Source organism: Schistocerca cancellata, chromosome 7 (assembly GCF_023864275.1).
Source record: "Schistocerca cancellata isolate TAMUIC-IGC-003103 chromosome 7, iqSchCanc2.1, whole genome shotgun sequence".
NCBI lineage: Eukaryota > Metazoa > Arthropoda > Insecta > Orthoptera > Acrididae > Schistocerca > Schistocerca cancellata.
The window spans coordinates 554,529,354-554,550,865 of record NC_064632.1 but is presented as its reverse complement, the minus strand read 5'-3'; the positions used below and the strand labels follow the sequence as shown (position 1 = coordinate 554,550,865).

Genomic DNA, 21,512 nt, shown 5'->3' with positions numbered 1-21,512 from the left:
TCGAGGGGACACTGAATAGTGCACGGTACATCCAAACCGTCATCGAACCCATCGTTCTACCATTCCTAGACCGGCAAGGGAACTTGCTGTTCCAACAGGACAATGCCCGTCCGCATGTATCCCGTGCCACCCAACGTGCTCTAGAAGGTGTAAGTCAACTACCCTGGCCAGCAAGATCTCCGGATCTGTCCCCCATTGAGCATGTTTGGGACTGGATGAAGCGTCGTCTCAAGCGGTCTGCACGTCCAGCACGAACGCTGGTCCAACTGAGGCGCCAGGTGGAAATGGCATGGCAAGCCGTTCCACAGGACTACATCCAGCATCTCTACGATCGTCTCCATGGGAGAATAGTAGCCTGCATTGCTGCGAAAGGTGGATATACACTGTACTAGTGCCGACATTGTGCATGCTCTGTTGCCTGTGTCTATGTGCCTGTGGTTCTGTCAGTGTGATCATGTGATGTATCTGACCCCAGGAATGTGTCAATAAAGTTTCCCCTTCCTGGGACAATGAATTCACGGTGTTCTTATTTCAATTTTTAGGAGTGTATTATTATTTATTTCTTCTTTAAATTTGTAAAGTGCTCGGAGGCAACGGAAAGGAAGTTCTTCAGTAGGCTTCTCCGCTCACGCTGTTGTAACTGTATTGTCTGAGCAACGTCTTCAGTTCCTGTTTCGCATGTTCTACCCAACATTGCAGGCTGTTGGGGTACTTTATAATATTTCTGATGGAAGCTTTCCGTCTTCCGAACACCAGCTCTTGTAACTCTTTTGTCGCTGAGTACCTTGGTACTTACACGGAAGCGCCAAACGATCTGGTATAGGCATGCGTATTCAAATACAGAGATATGCAAACAGGCAGAATACAGTGCTGCGGTCAGCAAACGACTATATCAAACGACATGTGTCTGGCGCAGTTGTCAGATCGGTAACTGCTGCTACAGTGGCAGGTTGTCAAGTTTAAAGTGATTTTGATCATGGTGTTATAGTCGGAGCACTAGCAATGGGGCACAGCATCTCCGAGGTTGCGATGAAGTGGGGATTTTGCCGTACGATCATTTCACGAGTGTACCGAGAATATCAGAAATCCGGTAAAACATCAAATCTCCGGCGCCGCTGCTGCAGGAAAAAGATCCTGCAAGATCGGGACCAACGACGACTGAAGTGAATCGTTCAGGGTGGTAGGAGTGAAACCCTTCCGCAAATTGCTGCAGATGTCAGTGCAGGGCCATCAACAAATGTCACGAGCGAACCATTCAACGAAACATCATCGATATGGGCTTTTTGTAACGTTGCTCTTGGGGGAGCGAAAAGAAAAAGAATTGTTATTTTATATTTTTTTGAAAAATGTCGAAAAAGTGAATATTTTGGTTGGCCTCTTGGCATCAGAATCAGGGATTCATTATACTATTTTAATAACATACGTTGAGCATTAAATACCTGAATAAGAGTAGCAGACTGATTTATTTGAGATGGTTCGGAAGAAACATTATCATTTCTGTACATTTTTATAGTCGCGATGTAGTCATACCCGGAACAACACTAAGGGACCAGAAGATTTGTGGACTTTAAAAAGAAATGCAACACTACACAATTTAAAAAAATTATTCAGAAATAATAGGAAAACGATAATGTTCCTTCTGCCTCATGCTGCGTTCGGCCCATCAGCGTGATCGTAATTTCTGGTGATGAACTGACACAAAATTATTAACATTCAAGTAAATTAGGAGATGGAAACCATCGAGGTTAATTTATTAAAATAAGCACACTTATCTTTAACACACGTTTTTTTAATGCTACGTACCTTTTCATATTAAATTACAGTAGATGACCATTGTGGTTATATACTTTATACATACAGTCAAAATGTCCTCTTGACGCTGTCTGTTCGTAATCAGTTACAAGAAACTACACGTTTTCTGATTGGAAAAATAATAATTAGCATATTTACTGAATATTTTCACATAAAATATACAATCGATACATGTACATAGAGGTTTACAGGCACCGCGCAAGAACGGCAAAGATAAATAACAATAGATTCTGTCGCTGCTATGCGATGGTTCATTTCTTTTACTTTACAATTGGTCGATAACTTTAGGCCATCAGGCTTTTACTATTGAGCGTATATTAATGTTTGTGAGGCGAAAATTACTAATATTACATTTTGGAGCCGAAGGCCCACTCGTGTACCCTTGATGACTGCACGACACAAAGATCTACGCCTCGCCTGGGCCCATCAACACCGACACTGGATGCTGATGACTGGAATCATTTTGCGTGGTCGGACGAGTCTCGTTTCAAATTGTATCGAGCGGAGGGACGTGTGCGTGTACGGAGACAGCCTCATGAATCCATGGACCCTGCGTGTCAGCAGGGGACTGTTCAGTTTGGCGGAGGCTCTGTAATGGTGTGGGGCATGTGCAGTTGGAATGATATGGGACCCCTGATACGTGTAGATACGACTCTGACAAGGGAACCTCCCCATCGCACCCCCTTCAGATTTAGTTATAAGTTGGCAGAGGGATAGGCCTTGAAAAACTGAACACAGATCAATCGAGAAAACAGGAAGAAGTTGTGTGGAACTATGAAAAAATAAGCAAAATATACAAACTGAGTAGTCCATGTCCAAGATAGCCAACATATAGGAACTTGATAGCTCATGAGCGCCGTGGTCTCGTGGTTAGAGTGAGCAACTGCGGAACGAAAGGTTCTTGGTTCGAGTCCTCCCTCGAGTGAAAATTTTACTTTCTTTATTTTCGCAAAGTTACGATCTGTCCGTTCATTCATTGACGTCTCTGTTCACTGTAATAAGTTTAGTGTCTGTCTTTTGCGACCGCACCGCAAAACCGTGCGATTAGTAGACGAAAGGACGTGCCTCTCCAATAGGAACCGAAAACATTTGATCGCAAGTAATAGGTCAACCGATTCCTCCACAGGAAAACACGTCTGATATATTCTTTACGACACTGGTGACGGCATGTGCGTCACATGACAGGAATATGTTGTCGACCCACCTAACTTGCACACTTGGCGAATGGGTAAAAAGATTCTTCTACCTTGCCCGATTTAGGTTTTCTTGTGGATGTGATAATCACTCCAAAAAAGTGATGAAAGCATAAGAGTTTGTCACATAAACTGCATCAAATTAATGCAACAGTTTCAGAGTCGCACAGTTTTCCCTGTGCTCTGTCAAAAGATATGTTTTTTACGTTTTCAAATGTTTCCGTGCAAGACCGTCAAATTCTGTGTATGTCCAAGCAAATCTGAACATGTCCGGGAATTTTGGAGAGCGAAGTTGATTATGTGTCAGTGGCTGAACATTGATAATTATCTGAAAATAAAAAATTAAAATCTTCACCCTTGAGAACATTTGAACCAAGGACCTTTCGTTCCGCAGTTGTTCACTCTAACCACGAGACCACGGCGCTCATCAGCTATCATCGTCCTATATGTTGCCTATCTTGCACGTGGACTACTCAGTTTGTATATTTTGTTTATTTTTTTCATAGTTCCACTCAACTTCTTCCTGTTTTCTCGATTGATCTGTGTTCAGTTTTTTAAGGCCTATCCCTGTGCCAACTTATAACTAAATCTGAGGGGGGTGCGATGGGGAGGTTCCCTTGTGAGAGGTGACAAGTCTGACAGGTGACACGTCCAGAATTACTACAGAGTGGCTCCAGAAACACTCTTCTGAGTTTAAACATTTCTGCTGGCCACAAAACTCCCCAGGACATGAATGTTACTGAGAATATCTGAGATGCGTTGCAACGTGCTGTTCAGAAGAGATCCTCTAGTACTCTTTCGGATTTATGGACAACCCTGGAGGATTCATGACGTCAGTTCCCTCCAGCACTACTTCAGACATTAGCCGAGTCCATGCCACGTCATGTTGTGGCACTTCTGCGTGCTCGCGGGGACACTACACGATATTAGGCAGGTGTACCAGTTTCTTTGGCTCTTCAGTGTAGTTTAGAATAGCTCATGCCCCTAGAGGCCAGTTCAGATTTTATAGGTTTGCACCGCCATTGTCATTATCTTGTTACGTCGATATGATATCTTGGTAACTGCTTCTGGCCTTTCTTTTCAGTTTAGGTGTTATATGAGCATTGGATTAGCGTCTCTTGTTTTGTACTTACTCTTACTCTTAGTAGCCGCTGGCCGTGTGGCGGAGCGGTTCTAAGCGCTACAGTCCGGAACCGCGCTGCTGCTACGGTCGCAGGTTCGAATCCTGCTTCGGGCATGGATGTTGTGTGATGTCCTTAGGTTAGTTAGGTTTAACTAGTTCTAAGTCTAGGGGGTTGATGACCTCAGATGTTAAGTCCCATAGTGCTTAGAGCCATTTGATATTTTTTTTTCTTAGTAACCACAACAATTTCCTCCTTCGGTGTTTCCTTCCGCAGTTCTCCATTGGAGTGTTGCCTCGGAGTGGACGACCTCACACTCAGTGACGGCACTGTGTCCCCCACTTCACTGTCATCGTCATCAGCTCTTGATCTTGTTGAGAGGCATTCATTAAGTAACGCAACACTTTTTTTTTGACAATTTCTGCTGAAAAAAGTGCGGAATTTGTTGTGCGACACCGTGGTTAGTTTCTGCTTCAGCCCAGATAGTTACATGAAGTTCCGATAGGTGACGGCGCTTTACGTAGCCTCCAAAATGGCGCCTATAGAGGAAGTGAAACAGAGAGCGATGCTCAGGTTTTCCGGCAAAAGAAATTCATTGGCAGAGAGCTACCATTGAATTTATTTTTCCGAAAAACCAATCGCGTTCATAGGAACTTGCAGAATGTTTACAGGGACCTGGCAACGAACAAAAGCACGGTATGTCTTTGGGCCAGGCGGCTGTTATCATTGCAACAAGGCCTCACGCAAGTGTGCGGACCCGAGAGGAACTCACAAAACTTCGTTGCACTGGTTTTTCCTCACCTGCCCTACAGCTCGGATCTCGTACCTTCCGACATCCATCTGTTTAGTCTAATGAAGAAGCAGTATGTGAGTGATGAGGACGTTACTGATGCATCAAGAAGTTGGCTCCGACGTTGACCAGTGGAGTGGTACTCTGTGGGCGTACCGGCTCTCTTAGTAAGGTGGCGTAAGGCCGTCGCATTGAACGGAGATAATGTTGAAAAATAAAGTTTTGTTGCCAAAAGAGTGGGGAATAATACGGTGTACTGGAATCCTGAATAGCACCAAATTACTTTCAGAAAAAAAGTGTTGCATTATGTACTGAACGCATCTCGTACGTTATACTGTAAGTTTCTATGCATTTTCAGTGTTGCTACTGGATACTTTTCTTTCAGCTTGTTTGTTCTGTGTGTCAAAATGCGGTCCTTCATCGTTAATTTATGATGTTTCCATTTGTAGATACTCTGATAAACGAACTTGTACCGTAACTGTATCTACTTCTGTGGTGTCACCGCCAGACACCACACTTGCTAGGTGGTAGCTTTAAATCGGCCGCGGTCCATTAGTACATGTCGGACCCGCGTGTCGCCACTGTCAGTAATTGCAGATCGAGCGCCACCACACGGCAGGTCTAGAGAGACGTACTAGCACTCGGCCCAGTTGTACGGACGACTTGCTAGCGACTACACTGACGAAGCCTTTCTCTCATTTGCCGAGAGACAGTTAGAATAGCCTTCAGCTAAGTCCATGGCTACGACATAGCAAGGCGCCATTAACCATTTCTAGAGAGAATCTCACTTGTATCATCAAGAATGCTGTATACAAATGATGGATTAAAGTTAAGTATTCCAGCAGCTACGTACTTTTCTTTGTAGCATCCATTACGTATCCTGTTTCAGACCTAACGCCAGCCGGCGTGTGTAAACGCGTGCCTTTCGGTTACCCGTCACTGTGGACTGGCTGTCTTGTCAGTCCACTACAACTTCGCACAGATATGTGGAATGTCATGTGGCTAAATATTTCGTGTTTCAAGACGGGTAATATTAACTGCACTGGTGACCTCAATTACGTTGCTAGACTGATTTTGAGCACTAACTACTGGAGCTGTTTTGTCAATGTCGGATCGTTTCTGTACAATAAATGTTCCTGGCAACGGTGGGTATTTGATTAAAACATTAATTCCTTCTTTCTGGCGTTCTAAATTGCTGATTGCATCAGCGGGATCAATGTCCAGTTGGGATGCTATTATATACAGCAAAATCTCTCTTCCGGCCCGCAACCAAATTTGAAAATAGAGATCGACGTTTGGTAGCATTTATTTCCATACGACATATTCGTTACGGGTAGTCCTGCTTAATATGATAGGTATGGTTGCGCACGAAACACGCTTGGAATTGCCCCATGTACGATGCATAGCCCTGACAGCCCCCTATAAAATGAAATGAGCGTATGGCATCGTTGGCCGGGAGGCCCAATCTGGGGAAGTTTAACCGCCAAGTGCAAGTCTTATTTCATTGTACGCCACACTGGGTGACTCGTGCGCCGGAGACGACGATGAAATGATGATGAGAAGAACACAACACCCACTCCCCGAGTGGAGAATATCTCCAACGGGCCCGGGAATCGAACCCGGGCCTGCTTGCATGGAAGCCGAGCACGTTACCATCCAGCTAAGCAGGCGAACACAGCCCCATATGTTTGTCACTGGTGGAACTGGCCCGTTACTTTCCGTTTTTACTCTTACGCCATTTGGAACAAGAAACGGGCAACAGTGAACCCGTACCTCGTATCGAATATCAAAAATATTATCGTAAGGTTGGAACTTTTGTTTTATGACTTCGTTCGGAATTTACAGTCCTATATTATAGACTCTCTCATTAGTCAAATTGCCTTCTACTGCACTGATAAGAAATTAGTGTCATTCCAGAGTTTCCTGAACGCTCACGTTTATTTCATCATCCTTCATGAACGTGGCGGGATTGAACTGAGCAAAGGTTGGGAATTTGTACGGGCGCTGACAACCGCGCAGTTGAGCGCCCCACAAAGCAAAACATCATTATCATCATCACGAACGCTACCGAACGACACATCCGTAAACGACGTTAGAACAAATTTTAAAATAAACCATAGATTCGTTAGAATTGATTTGTTATCGTCTACTTGGTCTCTCCTTTGAGCCTGGTGGTTACAGAATTCTGGATTTCTAAGGCTTTTGGCCTGTCGTTATCCTTTAAAAATTCCAGTTTGACGGTATTCTATCTTGCATGTGTTTCCATATTTCCTTTAAACTGTAGAAATAGTGACGATACAGGTAAACACCAACGAACCAGAACGGAAAACGGTCACGAAACGAACACACCTGACAACTGCACTACAGCAGCAAGTAAACTACACTTATGTGACCGAGTGACAGCTCGTCTGTGACTGCCTAATGCAGACTTAACTTCGGCTTAAAGACACTAATCGGTTCAATATTCAGTACAATGAAACCCGAGTCCTAAATACACACATAAAAAAAGTTTTGCATCGCCTCGGTTCCAAGAGTTTCGGAACCTGTACAGAAAATTGGAAAACAGATCAACATAAACATCATTTCCGCCCTTTTTATTGCTCATGAAAACCACTCATTGCATGTTGTATCACCATACAGCGAGACCTAGAGAGTTGGTAGTCCAAATTTCTGCACACATCGGTACCTCTAATACCCAATAGCACCTCCTCTTGCATTGATGTATGCCTGTATTCGTCGTGGCATACTATCCGCAAGTTCATCAAGACACTCTTGGTCCAGATTGTCTCACTCCTCAACGACGATTGGGCGTAGCTCCCTCAGGGGGGTTGGTGGGTGACATCTTCCATAAACAGCACTTTTCAATCTATCCCAGGCGTGTTCGATAGAGTTCATGTCTGGAGAACATGCTGGCCGCTCTAGTCGGGAGATGTCGTTCTCCTGAAGGAAGTCATTCACAAGATGTGCACAGTGGGGGCGCGAATTGTCGTCCATGAAGACGAATGCCTCGCCAATATGCTGCCGATATGGTTGCACTATCGGTCGGATGATGGCATTCACGTATCGTACAGCCGTTACGACCCCTTCCATGACCACCAGCTGGGAACCTCCACCTTGCTGTACTCGCTGGACAATGTGTCTCAGGCGTACGGCCTGACCGGATTGCCTCCAAACACGTCTCCGACGATTGTGTGGTTGAAGGCATATGCGACAGTCATCGTTGAAGAGAACGTGATGCCAGTCCTGAGCGGCCTCTCGGCATGTTGTTGGGTGCATGTGTTCCGCGCTGCATGGTGTCGTGGTTGCAAAGATGGACCTCACCATGGACGTTGGGAGTGAAGTTGCGCATCATGCAGCCTGTCCCCCCTGCGGGTCCGGGGATTAGAATAGGCCCGAGGTATTCCTGCCTGTCGTAAGAGGCGACTAAAAGGAGTCCATCCCCCTCACGGGGGTAGTTAGCGCCTGCGTCCGGAGACGGACGGTTCCACGACCTATAATCGTGGTCTTTTTGGTTTTTCACTTCTCGTTTCTTCCTTCCTTTTGTTGGTTCCTTTCTTTGCTCTTCTCCACCTCACTGTCTTCCTTACTCTTTCCCTTGACTTCTCCTTGCCTTCTCATTGCCTTTTTCTCCTTGCCTTCTCATTGCCTTTTTCTCCTTGCCTTCTCATTGCCTTTTTCTCCTTGCCTTCTCCTTGCCTTCTTCTCCTTGCCTTCTCATTGCCTTCTTCTCCTTGCCTTCTCATTGCCTTCTTCTCCTTGCTTTCTCATTGCCTTCTTCTCCTTGCCTTCTCTGGTCTCCGCCTCGGCGTTTGAGACAGTCTGTCCTCTTTCTCCCTCTCTCTCTTCTTTTTCCTCTTCTTCCTTCCTCCCTGTGCGTGCCTGAAGGCCGACCCACGCGTTCGCACGCGTAGCCGGTGACGGGGTAACGCGTAAGTCCCCGCCCTGGGTAGACATGTAAGGCACGCGCGTACCCCCTGGTAAAGGCCAGGCCCGGGGAGGGGTGATTTCCTGAGCTGATACCTTCTGACCATGCCGATTGGTCCCTCCGTCTGTTTCTCGGGAGGTGTGACCTGAGGTGTAAACATTCACCTAAGGCGGGAGTGCCCTCTGAGAGGGTCCCCACAAGGAAGGAGCGCGCCATCGGAGACGCTGGCAATCATGGGGGATTCCTCCGCAATGGATTCTACTCCATCTCTCTCGACTTCGACCCAAAAACGGAAACGTGACCAGCCAACAGTGACAAAAGTACTACCACCTGCCCCACAGTTCCTCGTAGTTTCTCGATCTGAGGACGGAAAGGATTTTTCCTCTGTCAACCCTTTCGTTATTCAGAAGGGCGTAGATGCCATAGCCGGATCTGTCAAATCTTGTACCAGGTTGCGTAACGGCACCTTATTACTAGAAACTGAGAGTGCCTTTCAGGCACAAAAACTGCTTCGGGCCACCCTCCTGTACACGTTCCCTGTCCGGGTGGAGGCCCACCGAACTTTGAATTCGTCTCGTGGTGTAGTCTATACTAGCTCCCTCGACGGATTGACTGACGAGGAGCTTCAATCTTTCCTCGCTGAGCAGGGCGTGACGGCTGTCCATAGGGTCATGAAAAAGGTCAACAATGACCTTGTACCGACCCGGACACTTTTCTTGACCTTCGATAGTGTTAAGCTGCCATCGCGCATCAAGGCGGGCTACGAGGTTATTTCTGTTCGCCCCTATGTCCCGACACCTACGCGCTGCTACCAGTGTCAGCGTTTCAATCACACTCGACAGTCTTGTTCCAATGCGGCTAAATGTGTCACTTGTGGCAGGGATGCCCATGAGGGTGACTGTCCACCTCCGTCTCCTCGTTGTGTGAACTGTCAGGGTGACCATGCCGCATCCTCCCGCGACTGTCCTGTCTATAAGGAAGAACGCTGTATCCAAGAAATTCGGGTGAAAGAGAAAGTGTCCACCTCGGCTGCTCGCAAGCTATTGGCTAGTAGGAAGCCCACGCTGCTCCCAGCGGGGAAATGCAGTACTGTCCTCGCCTCTCCTCGGACTACCCGGGAGGTAGCAACCCAGACATGCGATCTGACCTTCAGCACCACGGTCGTCCGTTCGGCCAGTGCTAAGATCGCGCGGTCGACGTCTCCTCTTCCTCCCATCACCCCACAGACACCAGCCCCTTCCTCAGCCTCTGCTAAGACGAAGACCCCGAAGTCAGATGCACTGGCCTTCAAGAAGGAACCATCCCGTGCAGACTTCCTCCGTACCTCGACCTCCCAGCCTTCGACCGGTACTTCCACCAAACGTCCTTCCAAAAAGGCGCATAGGAAGCACAGTTCTCCTTCTCCGCCACGGCGCATTTCTTCTCCTGCGCCACCCAGCGGTTGCCGCCCCAGGCCGTCATCCGTTTCGCCTGGCCGCACCGCTGGTAGCCGTACATCTGGCCGTTCACCGGCGGAGGAAGCTCCCCCTCCCGGCCATCCTCCCGAGATGGCCGATGACCCTATAGACCCAATGGACGATGACTGTCCGCCTACTGATAGCGGCGGCAGTGCTCGCTCGAAGCCAGGCCCTAAGCGGCCTTCACTGGAATATTCGCAGCATTCGCTCCAACCGAGAGGACTTGAAGTTGCTGCTCCGCTTGCACCGTCCGCTCGTCGTAGCCCTCCAGGAAACGAAGCTACGCCCATGCGATCAAATTGCCTTGGCACACTACACCTCTGTGCGTTTTGACTACCCCCTGTGGTAGGTATCCCAGCTCATGGAGGGGTTATGTTGCTGGTCCGGGATGATATTTACTACGATCCCATCACGTTGCACACCGGCCTGCAGGCAGTTGCCATCCGCATTACTCTCCCCACTTTTACGTTTTCCTTTTGTACCGTTTACACTCCATCGTCATCTGCCGTTACCAGGGCAGACGTGATGCAACTTATTGCTCAGCTACCTGCACCATTTTTGTTAACTGGAGACTTCAATGCCCACCATCCCCTTTGGGGCTCTCCAGCATCCTGCCCGAGGGGCTCCTTGTTAGCAGACCTTTTCAACCAGCTCGATCTTGTCTGCCTCAATACTGGCGCCCCTACTTTTCTTTCGGACACATCTCACACCTATTCCCATTTAGACCTCTCCATATGTACTCCCCAACTTGCACGCCGGTTTGAGTGGTATGCACTTTCTGATACATATTCGAGCGACCACTTCCCGTGTGTTATCCATCTCCTGCAGCATACCCCCTCTCCGTGCTTCTCTAATTGGACCATCTCCAAGGCAGACTGGGGACTCTTCTCTTCCAGGGCGACCTTTCAGGATCAAACCTTCACAAGCTGCGATCGTCAGGTTGCACACCTCACGGAAGTCATTCTCGCTGCTGCTGAATATTCCATCCCTCACCCTCCTTCTTCTCCACGTCGCGTACCGGTCCCCTGGTGGACCGCAGCATGTAGAGACGCTTTACGTGCTCGTCGACGTGCTTTACGCACATTTAAACGCCACCCTACAGTGGCGAATTGTATCAATTATCAACGATTACGTGCTCAGTGTCGTCGTATTATCAAAGACAGCAAGAAAGCCAGCTGGGCTGCTTTCACAAGCACCTTCAACAGTTTTACTCCTTCTTCTGTTGTCTGGGGTAGCCTGCGCCGGCTATCTGGCACTAAGGTCCACTCACCAGTTTCTGGCTTGAAGGTCGCGAATGACGTCCTTGTGGCCCCTGAGGCTGTCTCCAATGCCTTCGGCCGCTTTTTCGCGGAGGTTTCGAGCTCCGCTCATTACCACCCTGCCTTCCTCCCCCGCAAACAGGCAGAGGAGGCTAGGCCACCTAACTTCCGCTCCTCGAATTGTGAAAGTTATAATGCCCCATTCACCATGCGGGAACTCGAAAACGCACTTGGCCGATCACGGTCCTCCGCTCCAGGGCCTGATTCTATTCATATTCAGATGCTGAAGAACCTTTCTCCTGCGGGTAAAGGTTTTCTTCTTCGTACATACAATCGCATCTGGATTGAGGGACATGTTCCCGCATGCTGGCGCGAGTCTATTGTTGTCCCGATTCCTAAGCCGGGGAAGGACAAGCACTTGCCTTCCAGTTATCGACCTATCTCGCTTACCAGCTGTGTCTGTAAAGTGATGGAGCGAATGGTTAACTCTCGATTGGTTTGGCTGCTCGAGTCTCGACGCCTACTTACCAATGTACAATGTGGATTTCGTAGGCGCCGCTCTGCTGTTGACCATCTGGTTACCTTGTCGACCTTCATTATGAATAACTTCTTGCGGAAGCGCCCGACCGCGGCTGTGTTCTTTGATTTGGAGAAGGCTTACGACACCTGTTGGAGGGCGGGCATTCTCCGCACCATGCATACATGGGGCCTTCGCGGTCGCCTCCCTCTTTTTATTCGTTCCTTTTTAATGGATCGACAGTTCAGGGTACGTGTGGGTTCTGTCCTGTCCGACACCTTTCGCCAGGAGAATGGGGTGCCACAGGGCTCAGTTTTGAGCGTCGCTCTCTTCGCCATCGCGATCAATCCAATAATGGATTGCCTCCCAGCTGATGTATCAGGCTCCCTTTTCGTGGACGATTTTACCATCTATTGCAGCGCGCAGTGTACACGTGTCCTGGAGCGCTGTCTTCAGCGTTCTCTTGACCGTCTTTACTCCTGGAGTGTCGCCAATGGCTTCCGTTTTTCTGCCGAGAAGACGGTCTGTATTAGCTTCTGGCGCTACAAAGAGTTTCTCCCACCGTCCTTACGACTCGGTCCCGTTGCTCTCCCAATCGTGGATACAACCAAATTTTTAGGCCTTACCTTTGACAGGAAACTTAGCTGGTCTCCACATGTGTCATATTTGGCCGCCCGTTGTACCCGTTCTTTAAATGTCCTCCGTGTTCTCAGTGGTATGTCGTGGGGAGCGGATCGAACCGTCCTACTTCGTCTATATCGGTCGATCGTCCGCTCCAAGCTGGATTATGGGAGCTTCGTATACTCCTCTGCACGGCCATCCATCTTACGCCGCCTCAACTCCATACAACATCGGGGTTTACGACTTGCGATCGGAGCATTTTATACTAGTCCCGTAGAGAGTCTTCATGCTGACGCTGGCGAATTGCCACTCACCTACCGGCGCGATATACTGCTTTGTCGGTATGCCTGTCGGCTACTGTCAATGCCCGACCATCCGTCTTATCGTTCCTTTTTTGACGACTCTCTTGACCGTCAATACGGGTTGTATGTCTCTGTCCTGCTACCCCCTGGAGTTCGCTTTCGTCGACTCCTTCAACACCTTAATTTTTCACTCCCTGCAACCTTTCGAGTGGGCGAGAGCCGCACCCCACCTTGGCTCCAGGCTCAGGTCCGCGTTCACCTTGACCTCAGCTCGCTCCCAAAAGAGGTCACCCCCGGTTCGGTCTACCACTCCCGTTTTTTGGAACTTCGTTCGAAGTTCATCAACATGACTTTCATTTATACAGATGGCTCTAAGACCAATGACGGGGTCGGGTGTTCCTTTATTGTCGGGGCACAAAGTTTCAAATACCGGCTCCATGGCCATTGTTCGGTCTTCACAGCTGAGCTCTTTGCCCTCTACCAGGCTGTTCTTTACATCTGCCGCCACCGACATTCTGCTTATGTCATCTGCTCAGATTCCCTGAGCGCCATCCAGAGCCTCAGTGATCCGTACCCGGTTCACCCTTTCGTACACCGGATCCAACGCTCTCTTCAGCAGCTGGTGGACGTCGGTTCTCCAGTTAGCTTTATGTGGGTTCCTGGCCATGTCGGTATCCCTGGGAACGAAGCTGCAGATGCCGCGGCCAAGGCTGCGGTCCTCCAGCCTCGGACAGCTTCTTGTTGTGTCCCTTCGTCCGATTTTAGCAGGGTCATTTGTCGGCGCATCTTATCGCTGTGGCATGCCGATTGGGCTGCACTTACCGACAACAAGCTTCGGGCCTTAAAACCTCTTCCCGTGGCTTGGACGTCCTCCTCACGCCCTTCTCGGCGGGAGGAGGTCGTTTTAGCCCGGTTAAGAATTGGACACTGCCGGTTCAGCCATCGCCATCTGCTGACGGCTGCGCCGGCGCCGTTCTGCCCATGTGGGCACTTGCTGACGGTTAGACACATTTTAATGTCCTGTCCAGATCTTAACACACTGCGCCTCGATCTTAACCTGCCAAATACTTTCGATGCCATTTTAGCGGATGACCCACGAGCAGCTGCTCGTGTTCTTCGTTTTATCAATTTGACAAACCTCGCTAAGGACATTTGATGATGTTGTTTTTTAATCCTATGCCTGTCAGTCTGTCTTTTATCGTGTTTTCCCTTTTAGTTGTTGTTGTCAACTTGTGCCTCGCGGTGCATTCTTAGAGTAGTCAGGGCGCTAATGACCATTGAAGTTGTGCGCCCTAAAACCACAAAAAAAAAAAAAAAAAATGCAGCCTGTTACTCACAGTTTGAGTCATAACACGACGTCCCGTGGCTGCACGAAAAGCATTATTCAACATGGTGGCGTTGCTGTCAGGGTTCCTCCGAGCCACAATCCGTAGGTAGCGGTCATCCATTGCAGTACTAGCGTTTGGGCGGCCTGAGCGAGGCATATCATCGACAGTTCGCGTCTCTCTGTATCTCCTCCATGTTCAGTCAACATCGCTTTGGTTGATACCGACACTGGACAGTTCCCTTTTTGAGAGCCCTTCCTGGCACAAAGTAACAATGCGGACGCGGTCGAACCGCGGTATTGACCGTCTAAGCATGGTTGAACTACAGAGAACACTAGCTGTGTACCTCCTTCCTGCCGGCTGGAGCGGCCGAGCGATTCTAAACGCTACAGTCTGGAGGTGCCCGACCGCTACAGTCGCAGGTTCGAATCCTTCCTCGGGCATGGATGTGTGTGATGTCCTTATGTTAGTTAGGTTTAAGTAGCTCTAAGTTCTAGGGGACTGATGACCTCAGAAGTTAAGTCCGATAGTGCTCAGGGCCATTTGAACCATTTTGAACCTCCTTCCTGGTGGAATGACTCGAAATGATCGGCTGTCGGACCCCGTCCGTCTAAGAGGCGCTACTTATGCATGGTTGTTTACATCTTTGGGCGGGTTTAGTGACATCTCTGAACAGTCAAAGGGACTGTGTCTGTGATACAATATCCACAGTCAACGTCTATCTTCAGGAGTTATGGGAACCGGGGTGATGCAAAACTTTTTTTGATGTGTGTATTATAATGACTCCGAAACTAACAATCGGGTTTTCAAGAATGGAACACCACGGAATTAGTGAGTTTTAGAATTTTCTATGGTTCCATTTGAAAAGAAGCGAAATTGATACTATGTGACCGAGAGTTCGTAGAATATCGGAAACGACACAAAGAACCGACCATGCTGGAGTGAACAGTCTATAACCGTCAACGGCTCATCGAATGCGAATAGAAAGACAAACAATGACGAAAGAGACGACTGGAGGCGCAACTATAGATAAGTCCAACGAGTAATCCGAAGAAAGAAAACCGGAGACGAAGGAGGCGATCGCGAAGCGAATACGTACACCAGTAAGACAGGTGTAGCTCCGCCATGGAACTTCATGGCGGGTGCAGTGGTATGTGGAGGATGTAGTAGGTTGTCGCTAGCGCCAGAGGTCAAGTTAGACGTGCTCTGGCAGGTTTTCGAAGTTTGCCTGCCAGGATACCAGAGATACCCATATTCCTGTAATTAATACGACTACGAAAAGAGACTATATGTCATTCAGTGAGAACTATCGAGATCAACAGCTTAGCTTGTTCTCCCAGTATGTATGATACAAGGCTACAAAGAAATGACCACTACATAGGAAAACTGGCTATTTGAAACGTTTATACAACTGCCATGGATTCTTCTTTATTCACTCTTCTTTTACATCTGATAGCTCTAATTTGTGCAGCTGCATACTTGCTGAATTTTTTGTTGTTCGTTGACTCAATCAGTTTCTTCATTTCAGGTCATTGAAGAGCCTCTGCGCACGATCTACACGTCATTTGTGGTTCCACGGCGATCTCCTTTTGTTGACGCCATCAACATAGCCACTTTGCGCTTGACGCAATTTGGCATACTTCCAGATCCAAAGATATACTTTAAGACCATTCTTGAGCATAACCCATCCGCGATCAACCACCTCCGGAAGCCACTATTTCAAGACACAACAGCAAGATCATTCAACATCAATGATCTCAAAACCGTTCTCTACGTTCTAGCATTTTGTCTCTCACTTGCTAGCCTAGTGCTAATATTAGAACTTTTATCAGTCAAGCACTTTTGGCAGATAATGACACGGAGGATTCGCTTTTAAATATGGACTACTCTTGCACCTGTTCATAGATTTCATACAGAATTTTAGTAACCATCCATTATTGCTATTCTTCAGCACATGTACAAGAAACGTAAATGAGTAACGAACTTGTAATCAGCAGTACTGTATTAAAGTAAATCTTCAGAAATATCAGGCCAAGATAATTTTCTACGTTCATGAAACACAAAATACAAGTTTGCGGTAAGAAACGGCTGAGATCCCCTGCTATACCTGCAGGACGGGACAGATAGTTCAATTTGTGGAAATGGGCCAAAATGAGTAGCTGTCAGTTGCACTCGAACATACAACTTTATTCATTTGACCAGCATTACAAGAGTAAAGAAAACATTAAAAACAGAGCAAGCCAAACATTAATTTTAGAACTGAATTCCCGGCTAAATACGCCATTCAATCTCACGCCTCAAGGGCAAAACAACTTTAATTTAAAACCGACTGAAGGCCAATCACTTAAGACTCGAAAACAAGAATTTGAATTTTTTAAAAGGCAGAAGGCCTCATCTTAAAATATTTCTCTAAATTAGGCTGAAGGCCCAAACAATCTCACGCCCTAAGGGCAAAACAACTTTAATTTAAAATCGGCTGAGGGCCGATAACTTAAGGCTCAAAACAGAAATTTGAATTTTAATAGGCAGAAGACCTTAACCTAAAATTTCTTTAAATCAGGCTGTAGGCCCAAACAAACTCACGCCTTAAGGGCAAAACAACTTTAAATTAAAATCGGCTAGATGCCATACATAAACAAACAAGGACAAATAAGAAAAGGCAGCACATCAAACGGCGGTCAGAAGTTTCCAAGTGTCGACCTGGAATGCAAACATTAACGCTCGCTTAGGTGAGACAGGCAGTCGGTCCAACAATTCTGAATCCGACAGAAACCCAACCGACTGACAGTCAACGGCCCAAGCGATAGGATAACTTCCGCTCCACCCGACCAGCACACAACAGGGAGTTCAATGGAACAACGCAGAAGGTATCGGCGCCCACAACGAATTACACATTCAACTGTCAAACTACACGCCGTGCTGGACAGCCACAACACAATGAGGAAAATACACTGCCTGAATTCACGTCAACGCCCAGGACAGATAACCGGAACGTTAACGGTCACAAGGCAGAAGATTCCGCTGGTTCACTTCAGTTCAAAATAATGAAATTAAGTTAAACTCCACAGGAGGGCGGCTAGAATTTCACCAACTTGAAAACACACGTTGTTGTTCGCGGGAATGTCCCAACAGCCCACGACAAAATTCAAACGACATAAAGTGAACAGTTGGGGCCGGCTAGTAGATTAAGTAAAAACTCAACTATCGTGTCCGGAATCGGTGAGCCACGCACCTCGTAGCAATGGGAACAGCCCCTCACACTCCGACCCCGTGTGGACACCGCCAGCGCCGCCGACCAGACACGCGCCACGGAGACTTAACCGCTGCTCCACGCCAGCCGACCCACTGCCCGCACACGGCACAGCCGGAAACTATAAGCGCGAGGCCGAAGATAGCAAAAGGGTGCGAATATCGATACACACTGCTGCTACCACTTGCGGAGAGAGAGGATAACAGCATAACCGCTATAAGCGTGGGAGACAAATCACAGAATAGCAACCAATGTTTAATGCAAAATATAACACGAGCCAGCCATGGCTCAACGGCACCACAGCCTTCGTAATGTTACTTCGAGTTTGTCGGAATGACTTTTAGGATTCACAGATTTTTCAGTATAGGAAACTGCTGTTTAGATCTTAGGAAAATAGTTTCTCCACAGGCAAAAGAAAAAGAAAAACAAACAAAAACGGAAATTACGTAGCATCTGCATACTTGGAAGAAGATTCGTATGCAAGATGTGGTATTTGATGAATGTAGAAGACGAGTTCATTTCGTCAAAGAGTTAAGCAGATCTATAAAACCATGATTACGTCTACTTTCGTAAAGGATTTCCAGATAATGGTGTAGCAACTTATTGTATAGCAATTAAAATTCTTAATTACAAGTCGTGAAATGCTTTTATTCATCTATTTAATTCGTAAAGTTAATAGCATTTACATGCTCCTTTAGAGGTGTTTGATCAATTACTTAATGATACTATAGGTTTCGTTTATTTTGAGTTATCTGACATAATCACATTTTGCATATCAAATAACCAATTTATGCTACAATACACACTAAGTAGAGCTACACTGTTGTATGTGTGTTTGAATGACCCAATCATGCGATCGTATTGTCGCGAAAAGCAATGCTCTTGAACAATATGTAGACTGAACTCCGACACTGCCAGTCACCATAGTGCCAACCCCAACACCGATGCTATGTAGTACAGTGACATCTACAGCTCATCAGTCTGCACTTGAACAATAAGAGAAAACTTGTTTTGTTCGAAGTCCCAGTAATTCGAGGAGGTAATTAGAAATGGTTCACAGCTTAACATGGACAGGGGTGAATACTATTTGAATACCGGGCAGCATAAACTTATTACTAATAGTGTGCCAGATAAGCTTCGACTGATTCCAAAGCGTGCTACTGATACATAATTGAATAAGAAGAGAATCATAAAGAAATGAACATAAAAATTCAATATTTAGCAAAAATTAATTATGTAAAGTAGGGACGTGTATAATATGTTCAACCTCTGTTAGTAGCTAGAGAAAATGCATGTCACTTGTCCTCATATACATGTGATAATATTTTCTTCTAATCTAGTAGACTAGTTTCTCACCTAGTACGTATGACATACAATCTCCCACTATAAAATATTTATGCGGTACAAGATTTATGTTTTTCTCAAGAAAAGTTATTAACTTTTTATCTGTTAATTTGTACTTTGCTTTTTACAACACCATATTTTTGTGACTGTGAGAAATGAAATGTTACTGATTAAAGTTGTCAAATAAAATGTATCTTGTCAAATAAAATGTATCAGAGGCAGTTAATTAATATTTTCTATAAATAAGGATCAAAACTTTCCTGTACAACCAACACAGAGCCAAAAACAGCAATCACTGAATTATAAACCACCTTATTAATTTCCTTGTACACACACCTCGCCAAAGTGTGATAACGTTGTTGGTGCCCAGTCAACACATATGTTATTTGCGGAATGCTATATGAGACAATAGAGTCTGTTTATATATTTCTTCCCACTTAACTCACTCTGATCTTATCCTAGATCTGGTTGAGTCTTACCTTATTTGGCGAATGATGCAGCTCATGCGCTCACTGACACATCGTGGCCACAGCTATATCCCACCGCATTCCGCATTTTCGTCCGTATCAAAATCCCATTCCAACTAACTTTTTGCCTGGATGACCATCGAGCACCAAAGACGAAATCAAGTGAAATCAAAACAGCTCCAACATCAACGCTATATGTACTTTCACAAATGAAATATTAAATGTTCTGAGTAACTGGAAGTCACCCATTGGGAGTTTTTGTAATCTATCCAAGGCTTTTTATTGTGTAAATCATGGAATACTTCTAGATAAGCTCAAGTACTGTGGTATGAATGGGACAGCGCTCAAATGGTTTAAATCATACCTAACTGGAAGAGTGCAGAAAGTTGAAACAAACAGTTCACATAATATGCAAAAACTGGTGATTTCTCAGACTGGGGAACAATCAAGAATGGGGTGCCGCAAGGTTCGGTCTTGGGTCCTCTGCTGTTCTTAATATATATTAATGACTTGCCATTCTATATTCACGAAGATGGAAAGCTGGTACTTTTTTCCGATGATACAAGTATAGCTATCACAACTGACAGACAAGAATTAATTGGTGAAATTGTAAATGATGTTTTTCAAAAAATCATTAAGTGGTTCTCTGCAAATGGGCTCTCATTACACTTTGACAGAACACAGTATATAAAGTTCCACACAGTAAATGGAATGACCCCCATTAATAAATATAGACTTCGATCAGAAATCGGTAGCTAAAATAGAATATTCAAAATTTCTAGGTGTATGCTTTGATGAGGGGTTGAACTGGAAAAAACACAATGAGGATCTGCTGAAACGTTTGCGTTCAATTACTTATGCTATTAGGGTCATTGCAATTTTTGGCGATATACATCTGAGTAAATTAGCTTACCACTCCTATTTTCATTCTCCGCTTTCGTATGGCATCATATTCTGGGGTAACTCATCATTGAGTAAAATAGTGCTAATTGCACAAAGGCGTGTAATGAGAATAATTGCTGGAGCTCATCCAAGATCATCCTGTAGACACTTATTTAAAGAGCTAGAAATATTCACTGTAGCCTCACAATATATACATACTTATGAAATTTGTTATTAACAATCCGAAGGAATTCAAAAGTAATAGCTGTGTACATGGCTACAACACTAGGAGAAAGGATGATCTTCACCATTCAAGGTTAAATCTAACTTTGGCTCAGAAGGGGGTAAATTATGCTGCCACAAAAGTCTTTGGTCACTTACCGAATAGCATCAAAAGTCTGACAGATAGTCATATAGCATTTAAAAGGAAATTTAAAAAATTTCTTGGTGGCAACTCCTTCTATTCATTAGATGAATTTTTGGATATAGTAAGTGGGTAATTTCCCAATCCCACAAAAAAAATTAAAAATATCGAGTGTCATGTAATATTTTGTCTAATGTAATATCTTGTATAGACCATGATCTATGGAACAAGTACTAATCTAATCTAATCTAATCTAACAGTGTCAGCTTCATTATAACGCCTACTCCACCACCATCACAACCATTTATCGCCAGACCAAGACAAATCGTTTAATTGACGAATTTCACACTTTTGTACCATCCCCTTAGACTCTTATCTCCAACTTCGATGTATTCGAAATCTGTATACCTAACAATCAATTCCTTATATCTCGATTGAAATAACAAAGTGACTGACTGCCGAGCACAACAGGGTGCGACATTGGCATTTTGTCTTCACCAGCGCACACAATATGGCTACGGCGAGAACAGCTGTGCGATTCATTTCTGGATACTTCCACACGCTTCCTACCAACGTGCAGTACTGGGCTCGGGGATGGTAACAGCCTTCGCAATATCTTTATCAATGTAACTATTTTCAGATATCCTGTTGAATAAAATAAACACGGGGTTTATAGAAACAATACAAACGATGAAAACGAAACACATTTTGCGTATTTGGCTTAAAGCGTCGTCTGTAACTAAGTACCATTTGAGGTATCAGAGCAATGAGACAACATTGAACAGAGCAGAAGGTGAGACCAACTGATTCCCTCATTGTTGTCAATCATCTTTTTATTCTGATGTACAGGGGATGGACCAAAATACGGAAACAGCAACAACAC

General features: G+C 45.8%; 1 protein-coding gene across 1 annotated transcript in view; it reads left to right on the top strand.

Moving 5' to 3' along the window:
* Nucleotides 1–16,198, top strand: part of LOC126092898 (uncharacterized) — a 71,478-nt gene extending 55,280 nt beyond the window's left edge. The window contains exon 3 of the mRNA XM_049908628.1: nucleotides 15,851–16,198. Coding sequence (XP_049764585.1) covers nucleotides 15,851–16,198 — 348 coding nt within the window. The remainder of the gene's footprint in view (nucleotides 1–15,850) is intronic.
* Nucleotides 16,199–21,512: the final 5,314 nt, after the last annotated feature.